The sequence below is a fragment of the Oncorhynchus nerka genome, linkage group LG8, assembly GCF_034236695.1.
Source record: "Oncorhynchus nerka isolate Pitt River linkage group LG8, Oner_Uvic_2.0, whole genome shotgun sequence".
NCBI lineage: Eukaryota > Metazoa > Chordata > Actinopteri > Salmoniformes > Salmonidae > Oncorhynchus > Oncorhynchus nerka.
The window spans coordinates 53,825,725-53,847,730 of NC_088403.1; the positions used below are offsets into that span (position 1 = coordinate 53,825,725).

The 22,006-nt window shown below is 44.3% G+C and overlaps 1 protein-coding gene across 1 annotated transcript; it reads right to left on the reverse strand.

The window, feature by feature from the left end:
* Nucleotides 1-333: 333 nt before the first annotated feature.
* Nucleotides 334-21,846, reverse strand: LOC115133561 (phospholipase A-2-activating protein-like). The gene is made up of 14 exons (XM_029666938.1): nt 21,626-21,846; nt 20,934-21,127; nt 20,696-20,796; nt 20,411-20,531; nt 20,148-20,315; nt 16,986-17,121; nt 13,841-14,010; nt 13,358-13,509; nt 9,333-9,552; nt 8,538-8,603; nt 8,342-8,413; nt 8,049-8,156; nt 7,639-7,806; nt 334-1,054 (listed from the first exon to the last, which is right to left on the reverse strand). Exons 1-14 carry the CDS (start codon nt 21,772-21,774, stop codon nt 480-482), a joined length of 2,400 nt encoding a protein of 799 aa, XP_029522798.1. The 5' UTR covers nt 21,775-21,846; the 3' UTR covers nt 334-479.
* Between the last annotated feature and the right edge of the window lie 160 nt (nt 21,847-22,006).

The following is a 22,006-nucleotide window of genomic DNA, read 5'->3' on the forward strand; positions in this document are numbered from 1 at the left end:
CGTAAGCAGTCTACAGACAGGGTAAGAAACCAAATGTCATTTTGTAATTTGAGTGAACTATTCCTTTAAGATCAATGACCTTTTAGTATTCATCTAATGATTCAACTGTGTCTAACTCAGGTAATGTAGCAGATGGGTGATAAACTAGCCTGATCCCAGCCCAATTCGGATTTTTCCCACTAATTGGTCTATTGACCAATCAAGTCAGATCTTTTTGAGAGCTGATCTGATTGATCAAAAGATCAGGATTGGGCTGCATGTGTAAACGCAGGCATTTCTATTTCAATCCTACTTTCTCACCAACTCCATCATTAATAAAGGCTGAATGAAATATTCAATTTGTACATCTTTTTATTGCAGCACATGCAATCCAACAGTCCACCAGTCAGAAATCAATAAAACACTTGAACAGAGACTAGTAATAATGTAAGGGGAAAGGGGATACTGGTGCGGATTAAAACACAGAAAATGAGATCAGATCACTGCAGTTCTTTTAAAACCAGCTGGCAGCACTCGCCAACCTTGGCCGGGTCGGTGACGGAGGTGTACTTGGCGATCTGTGACGTGACCCCCAGGGACTTGGCCAGATCCTGGGCCGTCTGGTCGGAGGCCACTGTGGTCCCCAGGGCCACTAGGAGCCTAAACACCGCCTCCTTGTCCTGCACCGACTCCAGCGCCGCACTGGCCACCGACAGACACTGGGCCTTGGCTTCCAGGTCAGGCTGGCCGTGGAGGGAGCCGGCGTAGTTGAGGACGAGAGTGGCCAGGGCGATGTGAATGTTTTTGTTGCACACGGAGCACAGGTCGGCAGCATGCGACAGGACAGCCTCCCGTTGGGCCAATAGGAGGGCTCGGCCACGCCAGCCACTAAAGCAGTTGCAGAGCGTCCGCAGCGCCAGCATTTGATTGGCTGGCCGGGCCTGCGGCTTCATCAGGCTCAGCAGGTGGTTGCAGAGCGCAACGCCATTGTCCGCGTCGCCGCCGCACAGGCTCTCGTTGACCTGTGGGTGGCGCACCGCCAGCCTCAGGATGTCCAGGACGGGGAAGACGATGTCTGGAGGACAGGAGAGAGAAGAGATGATTACAGGTCAATGAAGTGATAGTAGGCTCACAAGGGACATATCACCATATGTTTAAATACTGGAATGTGCAATAGTTTCACATGCCTGAAAAGGCTGATAGGGCTTTTTATTCTTGAAAACACTGAAACTGAAGCCAAACAATAAAATGCTTATCAGAACTCCAGTCTAGTGAGATAAACCTTAGTCCTGCCCAAGGCTATAGTAAAACAATTTGTGCCCTCAGGCTTGGAGAAGCAGAAGTAATTCCGCTACCCTAACAATAGTAGAGCCCCCTTTATAGGCTCAAATAGCTGATCAGCCTGTTACCAACCCTTTGGAAACGTTTGAAAAATATGGTGTTTGACCAGATACAATGCTATTTTACTATAAACAAATTGACAACAGACTTTCAGCACGCTTATAGGGAAGGACATTCAACAAGCACGGCACTTACACAAATTACTGATGATTGGCTGAGAGAAATTGATGATAAAAAGATTGTGGGAGCTGTTTTATTAGACTTCAGTGCGGCTTTTGACCTTATCGATCATAGTCTGCTGATGAAAAAAAAAACGTATGTGTTGCGGCTTTACACCCCCTGCTTTATTGTGGATAAAGAGTTACCTGTCTAACAGAACACAAAGGGTGTTCTTTAATGGAAGCTTCTACAACATAATCCAGGTACAATCAGGAATTTCCCAGGGCAGCTGTCTAGGCCCCTTAATTTTTTCAAACTTTACTAATGACATGCCACTGGCTGACTAAAGACAGAGTGTCTATGTATGCGGATGACTCAACACGATACACGTCAGCTCCTACAGAGAGTGATGTCACTGCATCAGTTAACAAAGATCTGTAGTTAGTTTCCGATTGGGTGACAAGGAATAAGTTATTCCTAAATATTACAACAACTAAAAGCATTGTATTTGGGGCACAATCATTCACTAAACCCTGAACCTCAACTAAATCTTATTATAAATTATGTGGAAATTGAGCAAGTTGAGATGACTAAACTGCTTGAAGTAACCCTGGATTGTAAACTGTCATGGTCAAAACATGTTGAAACAACAGCAGCTAAGATGGGGAGAAGTCTGTCTATAATAAAGCGCTGGTCTTCCAGGCCATAGGTTTGTCACACCTGGACTACTGTTCAGTTGTGTGGTCAGGTGTCACAAAGAGGCACCTCTGAAAATTACAATTGGCTCAGAACAGGGCAGCACGCCTGGCCCTTAATTGTACACGGAGAGCTAACATTAATAACATGAATGGAACTCTCTCATGGCTCAAAGTGAAGGAGAGATTTGACTTCATCACTTCTTGTTTTTTTAAAGAAGTTTTGACATGAATGCACCGAGGTGCCAGTTTAAACTACTAGCAAACAGCTCAGACACCCATGCATACCCCACAAGACATGCCACCATCCCAAGTCCAGAACAGACTATGGGAGGTGCACAGTACTACATGGAGCCATGACTACATGGAACTCTATCCCACACCAGGTAACTGATGCAAGCAGTAGAATCAGATTTAAATAAAATATAAAAATACATCTTATGGAACAGCGGGGACTGTGAAGAGACAAACACACAAACACACACACGATAAAACAAATCTAATGTTATTTGTCACATGCGCCAAATACAGTGAAATGCTTACTTAACCAACAATGCCTTAAGAAGTTAAGAAAAATTGAAAAGTAAAAATTTAAAATAAAAGTAACAAATAATTAAACAGCAGCAGTAAAATAACAATGTAGAGGCTATATACAGGGGATACCAGTACAGAGTCAATGTGGAGGCTATATACAGGGGGTACCAGTACAGAGTCAATGTGGAGGCTATATACAGGGGGTACCAGTACAGAGTCAATGTGGAGGCTATATACAGGGGGTACCGGTACAGAGTCAATGTGGAGGCTATATACAGGGGGTACCAGTACAGAGTCAATGTGGAGGCTATATACAGGTAGTACCGGTACAGAGTCAATGTGGAGGCTATATACAGGGGATACCAGTACAGAGTCAATGTGGAGGCTATATACAGGGGGTACCAGTACAGAGTCAATGTGGAGGCTATATACAGGGGATACCAGTACAGAGTCAATGTGGAGGCTATATACAGGGGATACCAGTACAGAGTCAATGTGGAGGCTATATACAGGGGGGTACCAATGTGGAGGCTATATACAGAGCCAATGTGGAGGCTATATACAGGGGGTACCGGTACAGAGTCAATGTGGAGACTATATACAGGGGGTACCGGTACAGAGTCAATGTGGAGGCTATATACAGGGGGTACCGGTACAGAGTCAATGTGGAGGCTATATACAGGGGGTACCGGTACAGAGTCAATGTGGAGGCTATATACAGGGGGTACCGGTACAGAGTCAGAGTCAATGTGGAGGCTATATACAGGGGGTACCGGTACAGAGTCAATGTGGAGGCTATATACAGGGGGTACCGGTACAGAGTCAATGTGGAGGCTATATACAGGGGGTACCGGGAGTCAATGTGGAGGCTATATACAGGGGGTACCAGTACAGAGTCAATGTGGAGGCTATATACAGGGGGTACCGGTACAGAGTCAATGTGGAGGCTATATACAGGGGGTACCGGTACAGAGTCAATGTGGAGGCTATATACAGGGGGTACCGGTACAGAGTCAATGTGGAGGCTATATACAGGGGGTACCGGTACAGAGTCAATGTGGAGGCTATATACAGGGGGTACCGGGTCAATGTGGAGGCTATATACAGGGGGTACAGAGTCAATGTGGAGGCTATATACAGGGGGTACCGGTACAGAGTCAATGTGGAGGCTATATACAGGGGGTACCGGTACAGAGTCAATGTGGAGGCTATATACAGGGGGTACCGGTACAGAGTCAATGTGGAGGCTATATACAGGGGGTACCGGTACAGAGTCAATGTGGAGGCTATATACAGGGGGTACAGAGTCAATGTGGAGGCTATATACAGGGGGTACCGGTACAGAGTCAATGTGGAGGCTATATACAGAGTCAATGTGGAGGCTATATACAGGGGGTACCGGTACAGAGTCAATGTGGAGGCTATATACAGGGGGTACCGGTACAGAGTCAATGTGGAGGCTATATACAGGGGTACCGGTACAGAGTCAATGTGGAGGCTATATACAGGGGGTACCGGTACAGAGTCAATGTGGAGGCTATATACAGGGGGTACCGGTACAGAGTCAATGTGGAGGCTATATACAGGGGGTACCGGTACAGAGTCAATGTGGAGGCTATATACAGGGGGTACCGGTACAGAGTCAATGTGGAGGCTATATACAGGGGGTACCGGTACAGAGTCAATGTGGAGGCTATATACAGGGGGTACCGGTACAGAGTCAATGTGGAGGCTATATACAGGGGGTACCGGTACAGAGTCAATGTGGAGGCTATATACACAGAGTCAATGGGAGGCTATATACAGGGGGTACGGTACAGAGTCAATGTGGAGGCTATATACAGGGGGTACCGGTACAGAGTCAATGTGGAGGCTATATACAGGGGGTACCGGTACAGAGTCAATGTGGAGGCTATATACAGGGGGTACCGGTACAGAGTCAATGTGGAGGCTATATACAGGGGGTACCGGTACAGAGTCAATGTGGAGGCTATATACAGGGGGTACCGGTACAGAGTCAATGTGGAGGCTATATACAGGGGGTACCGGTACAGAGTCAATGTGGAGGCTATATACAGGGGGTACCGGTACAGAGTCAATGTGGAGGCTATATACAGGGGGTAGTCAATGTGGAGGCTATATACAGGGGGTACCAGAGTCAAGTCAATGTGGAGGCTATATACAGGGGGTACCGGTACAGAGTCAATGTGGAGGCTATATACAGGGGTCAATGTGGAGGCTATATACTGGTACAGAGTCAATGTGGAGGCTATATACAGGGGGTACCGGTACAGAGTCAATGTGGAGGCTATATACAGGGGGTACCGTACAGAGTCAATGTGGAGGCTATATACAGGGGGTACCGGTACAGAGTCAATGTGGAGGCTATATACAGGGGGTACCGGTACAGAGTCAATGTGGAGGCTATATACAGGGGTACTAGGTACAGAGTTAATGTGGAGGCTATATACAGGGGGTACCGGTACAGAGTCAATGTGGAGGCTATATACAGGGGTACTAGTACAGAGTCAATGTGGAGGCTATATACAGGGGGTACCGGTACAGAGTTAATGTGGAGGCTATATACAGGGGGTAACAGAGTCAATGGGAGGCTATATACAGGGGGTACCGGTACAGAGTCAATGTGGAGGCTATATACAGGGGGTACCGGTACAGAGTCAATGTGGAGGCTATATACAGGGGGTACCGGTACAGAGTCAATGTGGAGGCTATATACAGGGGGTACCGGTACAGAGTCAATGTGGAGGCTATATACAGGGGGTACTAGTACAGAGTCAATGTGGAGGCTATATACAGGGGGTACCGGTACAGAGTCAATGTGCAGGGGCACCAGTTAGTCGAGGTAATTGAGGTAATATGTACATGTAGGTAGAACAGGCACTCTACACACACGTGGATTTTGTATTGTAGATATGTGATAGTAGAGTAGTGGCCTGAGAGAACACAACGTGTTGTGAAAAGTGTTATGAAATGTAATATCATGTAATATTTTAAATTGTATATAACTGCCTTAATGTTGCTGGACCCCAGGCATTACATTACACAGCCAGGCATGACTCCAACACCATCATTAAGTTTGCAGACGACACTACAGTGGTAGGCCTGATCACCGACGAGACAGCCTATAGGGAGGAAGTCAGAGACCTGGCCGGGTGGTGCCAGAATAACAACCTATCCCTCAACGTAACAAAGACTAAGGAGATGATTGTGGACTACAGGAAAAGGAGGACCGAGCACGCCCCCTTTGTCATAGACGGAGCTGTAGTGGAGCAGGTTGAGAGCTTCAAGTTCCTTGGTGTCCACATCAACAACAAACTAGAATGGTCCAAACACACCAAGACAGTTGTGAAGAGGGCACGGCAAAGCCTATTCCCCCTCAGGAAACAAAAAGATTTGGCATGGGTCCGGAGATCCTCAAAAGGTTCTACAGCTGCAACATCGAGAGCCTGCCTGGTACGGCAATTGCTCGGCCTCCGACCGCAAGGCACTACAGAGGGTAGTGCGTACGGCCAGTACATCACTGGGACCAAGCTGCCTGCCATCCAGGACCTCTACACCAGGCGGTGTCAGAGGAAGGCCCTAAAAATTATCAAAGACCCCAGCCACCCCAGTCCATAGACTGTTCTCTCTACTACCACATGGCAAGCGATACCGGAGTGCCAAGTCTAGGACAAAAAGGCTTCCCAACAGTTTTTAGCCCCAAGCCATAAGACTCCTGAACAGGTAATCGAATGGCTACCAGGACTATTTGCATTGTGTGGCCCCCCCAACCCCTCTTTTACACTCATGCTACTCTCTGTTTATCATACAGTGGGGCAAAAAAGTATTTAGTCAGCCACCAATTGTGCAAGTTCTCCCACTTAAAAAGATGAGAGAAGCCTGTAATATTCATCATAGGTACACTTCAACTATGACAGACAAAATTAAAAAAAAAAAATTGGTCTCAGCTCTCTGCAGGTCATTCACTAGGTCCCCCCGTGTGGTTCTGGGATTTTTGCTCACCGTTCTTGTGATAATTTTGACCCCACGAGGTGAGATCTTGCATGGAGCCCCAGATCGAGGGAGATTATCAGTGGTCTTGTATGTCTTCTATTTCCTAATAATTGCTCCCACAGTTGATTTCTTCAAACCAAGCTGCTTACCTATTGCAGATTCAGTCTTCCCAGCCTGGTGCAGGTCTACAATTTTGTTTCTGGTGTCCTTTGACAGCTCTTTGGTCTTGGCCATAGTGGAGTTTGGAGTGTGACTGTTTGAGGTTGTGGACAGGTGTCTTTTATACTGATAACAAGTTCAAACAGTTGCCATTAATACAGGTAACGAGTGGAGGACAGAGGAACCTCTTAAAGAAGAAGTTACAGGTCTGTGAGAGCCAGAAATATTGCTTGTTTGTAGGTGACCAAATACTTATTTTTCACCATAATTTGCAAATAAATTCATTAATAATCCTACAATGTGATTTTCTGGATTTTTTCCCCTCATTTTGTCTGTCATAGTTGAAGTGTACCTATGATGAAAATTACAAGCCTCTCATCTTTTTAAGTGGGAGAACTTGCACAATTGGTGGCTGACTAAATACTTTTTTGCCCCACTGTATGCATAGTCACTTTAACCATATCTGCATGTACATACTACCTCAACAGCCTGACTAACCGGTGTCTGTATGTAGACTCGCTACTGTATATAGCCTGTCTTTTTACTGTTGTTTTATTTCTTTACTTACCCATTGTTCACCTAATACCTTTTTTGCACTATTGGTTAGAGCCTGTAAGTAAGCATTTCACTGTAAGGTCTACACTTGTATTCGGCACACGTGACAAATAAACTTTGATTTGAAGAGTAGCTGCTGCCTTAGCAGTAACTAAATGGGGATCCTTAATAAATACAAAACCCATAATGTTTGTTAGCCTACCTTCTGGCCAGTGAGAGGTCTTCCAGAGAAGGCTGATCTGCTCGGTGGTGGGCTGCTCTGAGGCACAGGGGTCACATACAGATACCAGCAGCTTCTCCAGGCTCCCCAGCACCTCCTCAGACAGCCTGTATTCACCAGGGGCCCCACCGTTCAGCTCCCTCAGCTTGGCTGGTGGTGGAAGGGCAAAGGGCAACATTAACATAGAGAGAGGCAATTGAGTATGTTAGGACACTAACATCCGGGATGTATTTTCTGTAGTGAGGTTTTCATATAGCTATGCACATTGTTTCAGTTCAGCCACAGTGCTGGTTGATCAGTTTTGTACGCTGAATAAATAGAGATTATTTCTGCTGGTAGGAAAATATGGAATAAAATACAAACGGATCATGTTTTGGTCAGTGTTTACTTACCCATTATCTGTGTGGCGTTGGCCTGCTCGAAGGTCACCCCGTCCGTTTTGGGGAAGTAGATGTTGGTGGAGGTCTGCCTCGAGGCAGCTGAGGAGTAGGCACCCCCACCTGGGAAGAGAAGAAGACAGGCAAATGTTACACCTCAAACAAACAAAATACTAGAGACTAGATTTCATCTGCTTTAGCAGTGTTATTGGGTTGTCTTTTAATTATATGATTGAAAATTAAAAAAAACAGGATCGTGTGTCAATGCAACCTTTGATTGAACCCGAGGCATTGCTATAGTGACTTACCTGTGAAGGGGTCTGCCGCGCCCACCGGCGCCCCTGTGGGAGTCCCCGATCCTGGGATGTATCGCCCAGTGCCTGGGGAAAGCGCCGTAATAATGTATTAGCATAGCCATAGAATGAAAATGCCATATAATACATTAGAACAACATGTGCTCTACAAACTGAAATCTACAAGAAAAGGACATTTGTTTTTATTTACCTGTGAAGGGGTCAGCCCCAAAACCTGCTCTATTGTCAGCAGCTACAGGGATGTATCGGCCTGAGCCTGATGGTGAACATGTCAAAAGCAGGGTAAATATACAGTGAGTCTGGTATTCCAAACACATTTTGTATTTACTTGCTGTGATCTCGTCTATTCCAATTGTTTACAGTAACGTTGCACAATGTTTGTTAGAGGCAATTCCACTGTAACAGAGTGATGCTGAGATTTTTCACATTCAAATGTCAAAAAAACAAAAAACAATGATTGCAAATTTAAACAAACAATACAACTCTTTGCACAAGGATGACTTAGCAATTTCCAAAGAACATTTTACAAAAACACATTTACTTGAGGAAGAGTGCAGTTGACGGAATGACGGTTTGTGCTGCTGGTGCCGTCATTCTGTTACCGGACTTTGCGTCTGCACTGTTCTTCAAGTCAATGCGTTTGTGACATTTTCAGTGAACCTTTATAGAAAGTCATCCTTGTGCAAAGACTTTTGTGGTTCGTTTAACTTTGCAATCACTGGTTTTTGTTTGACATACATTTTAAAGTGAAAATTCTGAGTCACTCTGTTACAGTGGAATTGCCCATCAAAGACAAATATGCTGCCCCAGGCATGGCCTATAGAGTGAAGATGGCTCAATGGCTTCACCAGTGAATGGATTGATATTACTGGGCTAGGCTGGTCTATTTTAAACATTATGTGAACTTGGTCCACTGCAAGTTTTCTTTAGAAGAAAACATTGCCCTAAGTGTAGCCTATGGCGCTCGTTGATCCAGTGGCTTTACCAGTGAATGGGTCGGCAGCGCTGGGTGGGGCGGCTCCCAAGGTGTGTCCTTTGGTGTTCTCAATGATGAAGTTGGCCACCTGGTCCAGGAACATGGGGCTGAGTTCGTTCTTCTGCAGGAAGTTGTGAGCCGTCAGCCAGGGGTCGTCCGTCACGTTGTAGGGCAGCTTCATGGACGGGCCACCCTCGTTGATGTCGATGGTGAAGACAAAGTCGTACTCCTGGAAAATCATTCAGAAGATGGGTTGAGTGATTCACTGTCTGACAGCTCGCCTCAGTGAAGATCAAATGCACTTGTGAATAATTTGCCTTGCGTCTGTACCCTGTTCACCAGAGTTGTCTTGTAGTCAGCACACAATTTTCCTCTGAGGACAAAGTCTCTCTCTATCGGTCTATCTATTGTTATCATCATTGACCTAACGTTGGGGTGCACCTATGGCTGTTGCGGCGACCTTATTACCGCCATTATGACGTTCACAAGTCATGAAGGAAGTCACAGTAATTAGGCTTCTCCAAGCTCTAACGCTGCTGATGGTCATTAGTAGCCTATCAAACTTGCTAACTGCCTGGTACTCAGCACTCTATTGTCCCTCTAATAACACTGACATCAATGCAAATGTAATTGAAAATCTAATCAAACACTTCATGAGAAGCTCATGTAATGCAACATTTCCATAGGCCACGCAATTGAGTGAGAAAACATAGTGATGGCCTCTTAAAAAGAGGAGGATCCCATCAGCTTTCTATAGACTAGGCCTACTATATTTATTTCTCAACTTTCCTAATATTAAGTACATTGCTTCTCTTAACAACAGGAGTATAGCCTACCTGGCTGGCATGAAAATGAACCATGGGACAAGCGTCCTCCATTCACTATTTAAGTGCATAGGTGACGTAGTTTTTCCCGCTGCCCGTTTCGAGACAGGTGCATGATCAAGGTACATTCTAAATCAAAACAAATATTTTATTTAGTATATGTAATGACAAGATTAAATCAAGAATACTCTGATGGGTGACAATATTAGCCTATCACTTGTGAATGATATATTATCACTTATGAAGCCCAGCTTAAGGCAAGAAACAATGCCTTTTTTTTGCGACTTTTTCTAATCATAGTCGCACACCTCATGTAGCGTAGCCCCTCTGACCTTTTTGTTTGGATAAGGTTAGTATCACACCTAAAGTGGCCAAATAACTTTTTAAAATTAAGCACATTCATCTGCTTTATAACGGTTGTAGAGCCTAACTGGCATACATTCGCAGCTCGTGAGTTTCAAGTTTGAGGAAGATAATTTTCACCATAAAAATGCACCTTTATAATAAAAGCATTACATGCATAATCACATTTGTGGTAACTTTTCATAATGGTGTTCTCTCGCGAATGTAACATTCACACTTTTAGCCTACTGCCATGTGCGCATTGCTGTACTTATAATGTGAACAAATAGCCTAATAGTTTATCAAAATTTAAAGCTAAACGTTCTGATCTGTTGCGTTTGACACACTGCGTAAAAAAAATTGGGGATGCTAGTCCTGTATTAATTTGGGATCCATCACATTGCACAACTGTCTCAGACTATGTTCTGAATATTTATTTATTGCGCAGAATAGAATGTCAATTTATGTACAGTCGTGGCCAAAAGTTTTGAGAATGACACAAATATTAATTTCCAAAGTTTACTGCTTCAGTGTTCTTAGATATTTTTGTCAGATGTTACTATGGAATACTGAAGTATAATTACAAGCATTTCACAAGTGTCAAAGGCTTTTATTGACAATTACATGAAGTTGATGCATAGAGTCAATATTTGCAGTGTTGACCCTTCTTTTTCAAGACCTCTGCAATCCGCCCTGGCATGCTGTCAATTAACTTCTGGGCCACATCCTGACTGCTGGCAGCCCATTTTTGCATAATCAATGCTTGAAGTTTGTCAGAATGTGTGGGTTTTTGTTTGTCCACCCGCCTCTTGAGGATTGACCTCATGTTCTCAATGGTATTAAGGTCTGGGGAGTTTCCTGACCATGGACCCAAAATATAGATGTTTTGTTCCCCGAGCCACTTAGTTATTACTTTTGCCTTATGGCAAGGTGCTCCAACATGCTGGAAAATGCATTGTTTGTCACCAAACTGTTCCTGGATGGTTGGGAGAAGTTGCTCTCGGCGGATGTGTTGGTACCATTCTTTATTCATGGCTGCTCACCTTATCTTCCCCAGACAAGCTTTTTTCCGGATGCCCTAAACAATCGGAAAGGGGATTCATTAGAGAAAATGACTTTACCCCAGTCCTCAGCAGTCCAATCCCTGTACCTGTTGTTTTTCCTGGAGAGAAGTGGCTTATTTGCTGCCCTTCGTGACACCAGGCCATCCTCCAAAAGTCTTCGTCTCACTGTGCGTGGAGATGCACTCACACCTGCCTGCTGCCATTCCTGAGCAAGCTCTTTACTGGTGGTGCCCTGATCCCGCAGCTGAATCAACTTTAGGAGACGGTCCTGGCGCTTGCTGGACTTTCTTAGGTGCCCTGAAGCCTTCTTCACAACAATTGAACCGCTCTCCTTGAAGTTTTTGATGATCCGATAAAATGGTTAATTTAGGTACAATCTTAGTGGCAGCAATATCCTTGCCTGTGAAGCCCTTTTTGTGCAAAGCAATGATGACGGCACGTGTTTCCTTGCAGGTAACCATGGTTGACATAGGAAGAACAATGATTCCAAGCACCACCCTCCTTTTGAAGCTTCCAGTCTGTTATTCAAACTCAATCAGCATGACAGAGTGATCTCCAGCCTTGTCCTCGTCAACACTCACACCTGTGTTAACGAGAGAATCATGATGTCAGCTGTTCCTTTTGTGGCAGGGCTGAAATGCAGTGGAAATGTTTTTTGGGGGATTCAGTTAATTTGCATGGTAAAGAAGGCAATTAATTGCAATTCATCTGATCACTCTTCATAACATTCTGGAGTATATGCAAATTGCCATCGTAAAAACTGAGGTAGCAGACTGTGAAAATTCATATTTATGTCATTCTCAAAACTTTTGGCCACGACTGTACTATGGGGGACAGTACATTTACATAGGCTAGTGCTTTTGCTGTTTGTTAGGCCTAACCCTACTCATCTTGTTGGCTGACGAAATGTAAAAGTGGACAGTTCTTCCAATATCTTCAATATGCACCTCGGAAGGACGTGCACAGTTGCGTCCCCGATGTGTCCGTCTTCACTTGTAGCCTGTGAGAAAGACCTGATCATGTGATGGAAAGCAATATGAGTGTGAGGTGCTTCGGAGCGCCCAGCACTCAGGGAGAAGGGCACAACACAGCACTCCAGATTTTTTTAGGGTGCTTTACGGCCACACAAAAGGGGATGCCGCCGTGAAATTTGAGTCATTATCAAGTGCTTGTCAAATGCTGAATGAGAGACTGATGAAGTGTGTACAGCCTGCACAAAAAACAAAGAACCCATACCTTTCAAACAACTTTTTTCAAATCATCAGTGTCGCATCATAACCAACATTTGTAGAACAACTCTAAATGAAGCATATAGGAGTACCTATTTCTTTGTTAACCACTCAACACAGAATAGCTGCATGTTTGCACTCCCTCAAATCGTTTGGAGAAAATATCCTTTCTATTTTATTCAACTTGGTTCAATTGTATTCTTCATACTATAAAATAATATAAACAAATGCCATGGAATTGAATGCAAATATCGTCTCCTAAATGAACTTTGGCATTGTCAGATCATGACCTAACATAAGAACAACTCACAGTATGCTATTCTGTTCTTCTGAAAGACTACAATTTCTTCATATCATACTTCTTTAGGCCTGTCTAAAATAAAGAATTAATTTATTGTAAAGGTGTTCGCTATATTAAATGGATTTATTACACTTTTTTAAAATGTAGATGTTCCAAAGGTCTGCATCAGTGGGGAAGCCAGGATATGTGTTCATGTTAATTTAACGGTCAATTACCGTGAGACCGACAGTTATTTGCTTGACAATCCCCGGCTGACAGAATTTCGTGACCGCACCTTCCCCTCATAGTTGACTTTCTTGGAGGTCTGCTGGTTGGACCCTCCCACCACATCTCCTATCTTCATCCAGCGGCTGTCGGCCACGCTCCACTGGTACGCCTCCACCTTCTGTCCCTCTTTGATCAGCCGCGTCTGTCCTTCCCGATTCCCTGGGAGACAGACACACATCTTAATGAGTGTGCATACTTTACACACTCCAATACAACAAGGGGGGTTTCTGAATTACTCCACTTTTCATGTGCTTCTGTGGTTTATAGTTTCAGTTCTACTAAAGATTGGTGATTGGTAAAATACGTTTATCATTCATGAAAGATGTCAGTGATCAGGGGCTGTAGATGCAAAAAAATAATAACAGCCAAACAGTGATGTTGGGCATGTAATGTCCTAATAGTTTTCTGTTAATTGAATATATAGATATCAATACATATATAGTGTAATGAAATGGATTAATATAATGGAATATGTACGTAATATAATTACCAGGCTCATCAAGGTGATCCCTGCCTGGAAGATCCTCCATCTTGATGTCCCCCAGGTCCCCGGTCTTGGGGTCGATGGTGGTCTTGGAGAGCTCATCCTCGAAAGCTTGGAGGTCCTGAGGGCTGGCCATGCGGTCTTCCACCTCAGTGAACACTCTGATGAGACCGTCACTGTGGCGAATAACACAAATCGGTGACACAAAAGCAAGGTAACAGCAGCAACATTGCTCTCTCCTCACTCTTTCCATCTAACTGTTTCTCTTAATTTACTTTGAACTACTCACTGACTAATTAATAATAATATACAGTGAATTCAGAAAGTATTCAGACCCCTTGACTTTTTCCACATTTTGTAACATTACAGCCTTATTCTAAAATGGATTCAACAGTCCCCCCCCCCCATCAATCTACACACAATACCCCATAATGACAAAGCAAAAGCACGTTTTTAGAAATGTTGGGTAATTTATATATATATAAAAAAACGGAAATATCACATTGACATAAGTATTCAGATCCTTTACTCAGTACTTTGTTGAAACACCTTTAGCAGCGATTACAGCCTAGAGTCTTCTTGGGTATGACGCTACAAGCTTGGCACACCTGTATTTGGAGAGTTTCTACCATTCCTCTCTGCTGCAGATCCTCTCAAGCTCTGTCAGGTTGGTTGTGGTGCGTTGCTGCACAGCTATTTTCAGGTCTCTTCAGAGATTTTAGATTGGGTTCAAGTCGGTGTTCTGGCTGGGGACCTCAAGGACACTTGTCCCGAAGCCACTCATGCGTCATCTTGGCTGTGTGCTTAGGATTGTTGTCCTGCTGGGATGTGAACCTGGAGCAGGTTTTCATAAAGGATCTCTGTACTTTGCTCAGTTCATCTTTAGTTCGATTCTGACGAGTCTCTTCCAGTCCCTGCCGCTGGAAAACATCCACACAGCATGATGCTGCCATCACCATGCTTCACCGTAGGGATGGTGCCAGGCCAAAGAGTTCAATCTTGGTTTCATCAGACAAGAGAATCTAGTTTCTCATGGTCAGAGTCCTTTAGCGGGCTCCAAGCGGGCTGTCATGTGCCTTTCGCTGAGGAGTAGCTTCCGTCTGGCCACTCTACCATAAAGGCCTGATTGGTGGAGTACTGCAGAGATGGTTGTCCTTCTGGAAGGTTCTCCCATCTCCACAGAGGAACTCTGGAGCTCTGTCAGAGTGACCATCGGGTTCTTTATCACCTCCCTGACCAAGGCACTTCTCCCCGATTTCTCAGTTTGGCCGGGCGGCCAGCTCTAGGAAGAGTCTTGGTGGTTCCAAACTTCTTCCATTTAAGAAGGATGAGGCCACTGTTTGTGGTGACCTTAAATGCTGCAGAAATATTTTGGTACCCTTCCCCAGGGCTATGCCTCTACACAATCCTGTCTCAGAGCTCTACTGACAATTCCTTCGACCTCATGGCTCGGTTTATGCATCTTACATGCATTGTCAACTGTGGGACCTTATATAGACAGGTGTGTGCCTTTACAAATCATGTCGAATCAATTTAATTTACCACAGGTGGACTCCAACCAAGATATCGAAACATCTCAAGGATGATCAATGAAAACAGGATGCACCAGAGCTCAATTCTGAGTCTCATAGCAAAGGGTCTGAATACTTATGTAAATAAGGTATTTCTATAAACCTGTTTTTGCCATGTCATTATGGGGTATTGTGTGTAGATTGATGAGGAAAATGTTTTATTTAATCAATTTTAGAATAAGGCTGTAACGGGTTGGGTTGAGGTCGGGTGATTGCGGAGGCCAGGTAATCTGATGCAGCACTCCATCACTCTCCTTCTTGGTCAAATAGCCCTTACACAGCCTGGAGGTGTGTTGGGTCATTGTCCTGTTGAAAAACAAATTATAGTCCCACTAAGCGCAAACCAGATGGGATGGCGTATTGCTGCAGAATGCTGTGGTAGCCATGCTGGCTAAGTGTGCCTTGAATTCTAAATAAATCAGTGTCACCAGCCAAGCACCTCCACACGTCCTCCTCCATGCTTCACAGTGGGAACTACACATGCTGTGATAATTCGTTGACCTACACTGCATCTCACAAAGACACAAAAAATTTGGACCAAAGGACAGTTTTCCACTGGTCTAATGTCCATTGCTCATGTTTCTTGGCCCAAGCAAGTCTCTTCTTATTATTGGTGTCCTTTAGTAGTGGTTTCTTTGCAGCAATACTACCATGAAGGCCTGATTCACGCAGTCTCCTCTGAACAGTTGATGTTGAGATGTGTCTGTTACTTTAATTCTGTGAAGCAGTTATACCCTGCTGCAATTTCTGAAGCTGGTAACTCTAATGAACTTATCCTCTGCCGCAGAGGTAACTGGGTCTTCCTTTCCTGTGGCGGTCCTCATGAGCCAGTTTCATCATAGTGCTTGATGGTTTTTGCAACTGCACTTGAATTTTCCATATTGACTGACCTTCATGTCTTAAAGTAATGATGGACTGTCATTTCTCTTTGCTTATATGAGCTGTTCTTGCCATAATATAGACTTGGTCTTTTAGCAAATAGGGCCATCTTCTGTATACCACCACTACCTTGTCACAACACAACTGATTGGCTCAACTGCATTAAGGAAACAAATTCCACAAATTAACTTTTAACAAGGCACACCTGTTAATTGAAATGCATTCCAGGTGACTACCTCATGAAGCTGGTTGAGAGAATGCCAAGCGTGTTGTTGGGGAATAATCAGAATTAGTTGGTAACATAGGTAAGATGTTTTATATTCATCCTATGTTTGTAAGTTACTTCTCATCAGAATGTTATTTTTGTATAATACCACGACAGTGTGCAAAGCTGTCATCAAGGCGCCTACTTTGAAGAAACTCAAATATAAATATTTGTTTAACATTTTTTTGGTTGCTACATGATTCCACATGTGTTATTTCATAGTTTTGATGTCTTCACTACTGTTCTACAAAGTAGAAAATAGTAAAAATAAACAAAAACCCTGGAATGAGTAGGTGTGTCCAGACTTTTGACTGGTACTGTATATCTATCTCTAATAGAGGTGATGCAGTTGTTTTCATGTATTATACTGCTATATCTCATGTCCTTTGACAGTGAGATAGAAATGGTTGGACAGTGGATTAACAGTGGGGTTTACCTGGCTCCCACAGCTATATCCCCGTTGGGCAGGATACAGCAGCACCACACTGACTGGGCTGGGAGACGGATGGTCTGTTGGCACTCGCCCTGCTTCCATATCCTCAAGGTCCGGTCCTCTCCTGTGCTCACAAAATCTGAGAGGGGAGGAGAGCACCAACAGATTGTCTTGAAAAATGTCTGACGGAAACTTCAACAAAGTAAATGTGCAGAGGCAATATCGTGTGTGCAGGAGTTATCTTTTCTACTATGAAAACATAATGGTGCCGGTGGAGATGGCTGACCAATTGTGCGTGTTTTTTCCCATTATTTGTAACTTATTTTGTACATGTTTCTGCCACTGTCTCTTATGACATCCCTGTCATTCACATGACAAAGAGACCATCAGTCCTATTAGCCAACGTACAATCATTGGATAACAAAATAGTTGAACTACGATCACGAATATCCTGCCAACGGGACATTAAAAACTGTAATATCTTATGTCTCACCAAGTCGTGGCTGAACGATAACATGGATAAAATACAGCTAAATTATGCTAAATCGGCAAGATAGAACAGCTGCCTCTGGTAAGACAAGGGGTGGCGGTCTGTGTATATTTGTAAACAACAGCTGGTGCACGAAATCTAAAATGAAGGAAGTCTCAAGGTTTTGCTCGCCTGAGGTAGAGTATCTCATGATAAGCTGTAGACCACACCATTTACCAAAAGAGTGCTGGCACTAAATATGCACTCAATGAGCTGTATAAGGCTATAAGCAAACAGGAAAACGCTCATCCAGAGGCGGCGCTCCTAGTAACCGGGGACTTTAATGCAGGGAAACTTAAATCCATTTGACCAAATTTTTACCAGCATATTAAAATGTGCAACCAGAAGGGGGAAAAAAAAACTCTAGACCACCTTCACTCCATACACAGAGATGCATACAAAGCTCACCCTAAGCCCTCCATTTGGCAAATTTGACCATAATTATATCCTCCTGATTCCTGCTTACAAGCAAAAACTAAAACAGGGCGGACCAGTGACCCGGTCAATAAAGAAGTGGTCAGATGGCACAGATGCTAAGCTACAGGACTGTTTTGCTGGCACAGACTGGAATATGTTCCGGGATTCTTCCGATGGCAGTACACCACATAAGTCACTGGCTTCATCAATAGGTGCATCGATGACGTCGTCCCCACAGGGACCTTAAGTACATACCCCAACCAGAAGCCATGGATTACAGGCAACATCCACACTGAGCTAAAGGGCAGAGCTGCAGCTTTCAAGGAGCAGAACTCTAACCCGGACGCTTTTAAGAAATCCCACTATGCCCTCAGACTAACCATCAAACAGGCAAAGCATCTATACAGGACTAAGATTGAATTGTACTACACCGGCTCAGATGCTCGTCGGATGTGGCAGGGCTTGCAAACTATCAGACTACAAAGGGAAGCACAGCCGCGAGCTGCCCAGTGACACGAGCCTACCAGACGAGCTAAATTACTTCTATGCTCGCTTCGAGGCAAGCAACACTGAAGCATGCATGAGAGCATCAGCTGTTCCGGACGACTGTGTGATCATGCTCTCCGTAGCCGATGTGAGTAAGACCTTTAAAAACAGGTCAACATTCACCAGGCTGCAGGACCAGACAGATTACCAGGATGTGTACTCCGAGCATCTGCTGAACAACTGGCAAGTGTCTTCACTGACATTTTCAACCTGTCCCTGACTGAGTCTGTATTGCCAACATGTTTCAAGCAGACCACCATAGTCCCTGTGCCCAAGAACACTAAGATAACCGGCCTGAATGACTACCAACCCGTAGCACTCACGTCTGCAGCCATGAAGTGCTTTGAAAAGCTGGTCATGGCTCACAACAACACCATTATCCCATTATCCCAAACCGCCACAACAGATCCACAGATAATGCCATCTTTATTGCACTCCACACTGCCCTTTCCCACCTGGACAAAAAGAACACCTACGTGAAAATGCTGTTCATTGACTACAGCTCAGTGTTCAACACCATAGTGCCCTCAAAACTCATCACTAAGCTAAGGACCCTGGGACTCAACACCTCCCTCTGAAACTGGATCCTGGAATTTCTGAAGGGCCGTCCCTAGGTGGTAAGGGTAGGTAACAACACACCCCTTACGGATAAAAAAAAAAAAAGTTTTTAATATCTGCCATGCTGATCCTCAATACGGGGGCCCCTCAAGGGTGCGTCCTCAGTGCCCTCCTGTACTCCCTGTTCACCCATGACCACATGGCCAGGCACGACTCCAACACCATCATCAAGATTGCCGACGACACAACAGTGGTAGGCCTGATCACTGACAACGATGAGACAGTCTATAGGGAGGAGGTCAGAGACCTGGCCGTGTAGTGCCAGGATAACAACCTCTCCATCAACGTGATCAAGACAATGGAAATGATTGTGGACTACAGGAAAAGAAGGACCGAGCATGCCCCCATTCTCATCAACAGGCTGTAGTGGAGCAGGTTGAGAGCTTCAAGTTCCTTGTTGTCCACATCACCAACAAACTATCATGGTCCAAACACACCAAGACAGTCGTGAAGAGGGCATGACAAAGCCTATTCCCCCCTCAGGAGACTGAAAAGATTTGGAATGGATCCTCAGATCCTCAAAAAAGTTCTACAGCTGCACCGAGAGCATTCTGATTGACTTCATCACTGCCTTGTATGTCAACTGCTTAGCCTCTGACAGCAAGGCACTACAGAGGGTAGTGCGTACGGCCCAGTACATCACTGGGGCCAAGCTTCCTGCCATCCCAGACCTCTATACCCGGCGGTGTCAGAGGAAGGCCCTAACAATTGTCAACTTATCTATTTTTTTAACTTATTTTTCACACTTATTTTTCTTAAAACTGCATTGTTGGGTAAAGGCTTGTAAGCAAGCATTTCACTGTAAGGTTGTATTCACCGCATGTGACAAATAAAATTTGATTTGAAGCACAAACAGACTGTCACACTTTCCTAGGGCATAGTGGTTCTACAAACAGACTCACACTTTCCTAGGGCATAGTGGTTCTACAAACAGACTGTCACACATTCCTAGGGCATAGTGGTTCTAAAAACAGACTGTCACACATTCCTAGGGCATAGTGGTTCTAAAAACAGGGCACAGGTAGATTGTCTGGGATCAGTCGTCCATACTGTACCTTGTCCATTGGGGAAGACGGCCAGGCTATAGATGTAGTTGGTATGGCTGTAGTATACCTGCACACATTCCCCAGTCACCAGCCATCTCCTGATACTGGTGTCATTGCTGCAGGAAAAGAACTCCAGGTCGCTGACCACCGCTAGCCCTCTGACACAGTCCTCGTGACCTGGGACAGACGAACGCATTCAGTGATGTCTGGCCTCAGTACTGCCACCACATTTATGGAGGGAACGGTGGTTTGTGGGTGCATTAATCTCTCACCTGTAAATGTCTTCTCACAATGCCCAGCCTTCCACAGCTTGATGGTCTTGTCAGCTGATCCTGACAGCATGAGGCCTTGTTCAGGTAATATGACCACTGCCCACACTGCTGCTGTGTGCCCCTGGAATACAAAAGAGCACATCTAGCCATATTCACTCACCTAGGTTGTGTTCAGTACAGAGAAAATGTTGCGAAACTTATTCATTAAGAACACAGATTTTCATTTTATGTCGCAAAATGTTTTCGCTAAATTGAGCCCTACTGAACATGTCTCATACACTTTACCTGTAAGGTCATCATGCACTTCTCGTTGAGCCAGACTTTTGCTGTGGTGTCCCATGAGCCACTCAGTAGGGTTCCAAACTTTCCAGAGGACAGAGTGCACACTGTGGACATACATATCATGGATCATTTCTAGCTATTCACAACAAAAGTGTCATCAGACCAAGTTGGTATTTGAAGTAAAGTAATCACGTTCAATTAGGTGTTGCACAATAATGCATTAACTGTTTATCAACTCTACCTGTGTTTTTGTGTCCCTTGAGGGTGAATAATGGTTGTGGTTGGTCCAGTGTGAAAACACATATGTTGTGGTCATTTCCACCAGTGGCTATGAGTCCCCGAGGATATGTGTCACTTGGAGCGATGATGCATACACAGGATACAAAATTTTGATGACCTGTCATGCAATGCATTTCTGTGAACCCCCTGTCTGGGCTGAAGAGAGAAAAAACATGTTATATGAAATTAAATTGTATTACATTTACAACGCAGAACAGGGCGGTGTCAAATTCTGAACAGGCTCTGGCTATTTCTAATTATTAACTAGCTATAGAAAAGCGTTGCTAGCTATAAAGGAAACGTTAATAACGTTAGCTAACTAGCTAGCTAAGAATAGCCATAAGGTCTAGCGATAAATCTCGTCCTTCAAGTGTAAGAAACCTTGTGTCACCTACAGTTGGCGTGTAATGAATGGGGGACTATCCGATGTGGAAAAAACACTGCATAATACTTGCTAAGAGAATGACAACGCTAATTTTGCTAGCTAGCGTCGATACAATAGCAGCGACTTATTGGTTTGCCTTTACATAATGCTTATGTTGAATTGAGAGGGGCATCGATGTGTGTGGCTAGGGTTCCTAACTGATTATCTTTACGACATTAAAATGGTGAGAACCACATTATTGTCTGTTGAGCTAAGCTAGCTCGCGTTACCTTGAGTTTGGTACCCAGACTCGTCCGGTTCGGTCTCGGGAAACAGACACAAAGGCTCCGTCAGGGAAAAAAGCAGCTGAAAGACCTCTCACATCCATTTCATGACCAGGTATAGAGCAGCTTAGTTTATATGAGTTAGGTGATGCCATTTTATCCCCGATATCACAATGTAATTTCTGAGCTGAGAAGTGACGTTTCTTGACAACAAGAAGCGGCCGGCAAGTAAGGCGGAAGTAGCAATGCAAAACGAACCTTGACCTCAGATTGCATGATGGGTCAATTACATTTTGATTATGAAATTATATATTTTTTCTGCTTTTGACGTTTGAATATAATTTTTACGAATAGAAATAACACTGCCAGAATAATGTTTTGTGGGCT

Excerpts from the sequence above, each read along its gene's own strand:
- LOC115133561 (XM_029666938.1), bottom strand. The coding sequence starts at position 21,774 with ATGGCATCACCTAACTCATATAAACTAAGCTGCTCTATACCTGGTCAT. Across the intron at positions 20,797-20,933 it reads CAAGGGACACAAAAACACAG|TGTGCACTCTGTCCTCTGGA; the intron begins GTAGAGTTGATA and ends GTATGTCCACAG. Across the intron at positions 8,157-8,341 it reads CGCGGCAGACCCCTTCACAG|GTGGGGGTGCCTACTCCTCA; the intron begins GTAAGTCACTAT and ends TTCTCTTCCCAG.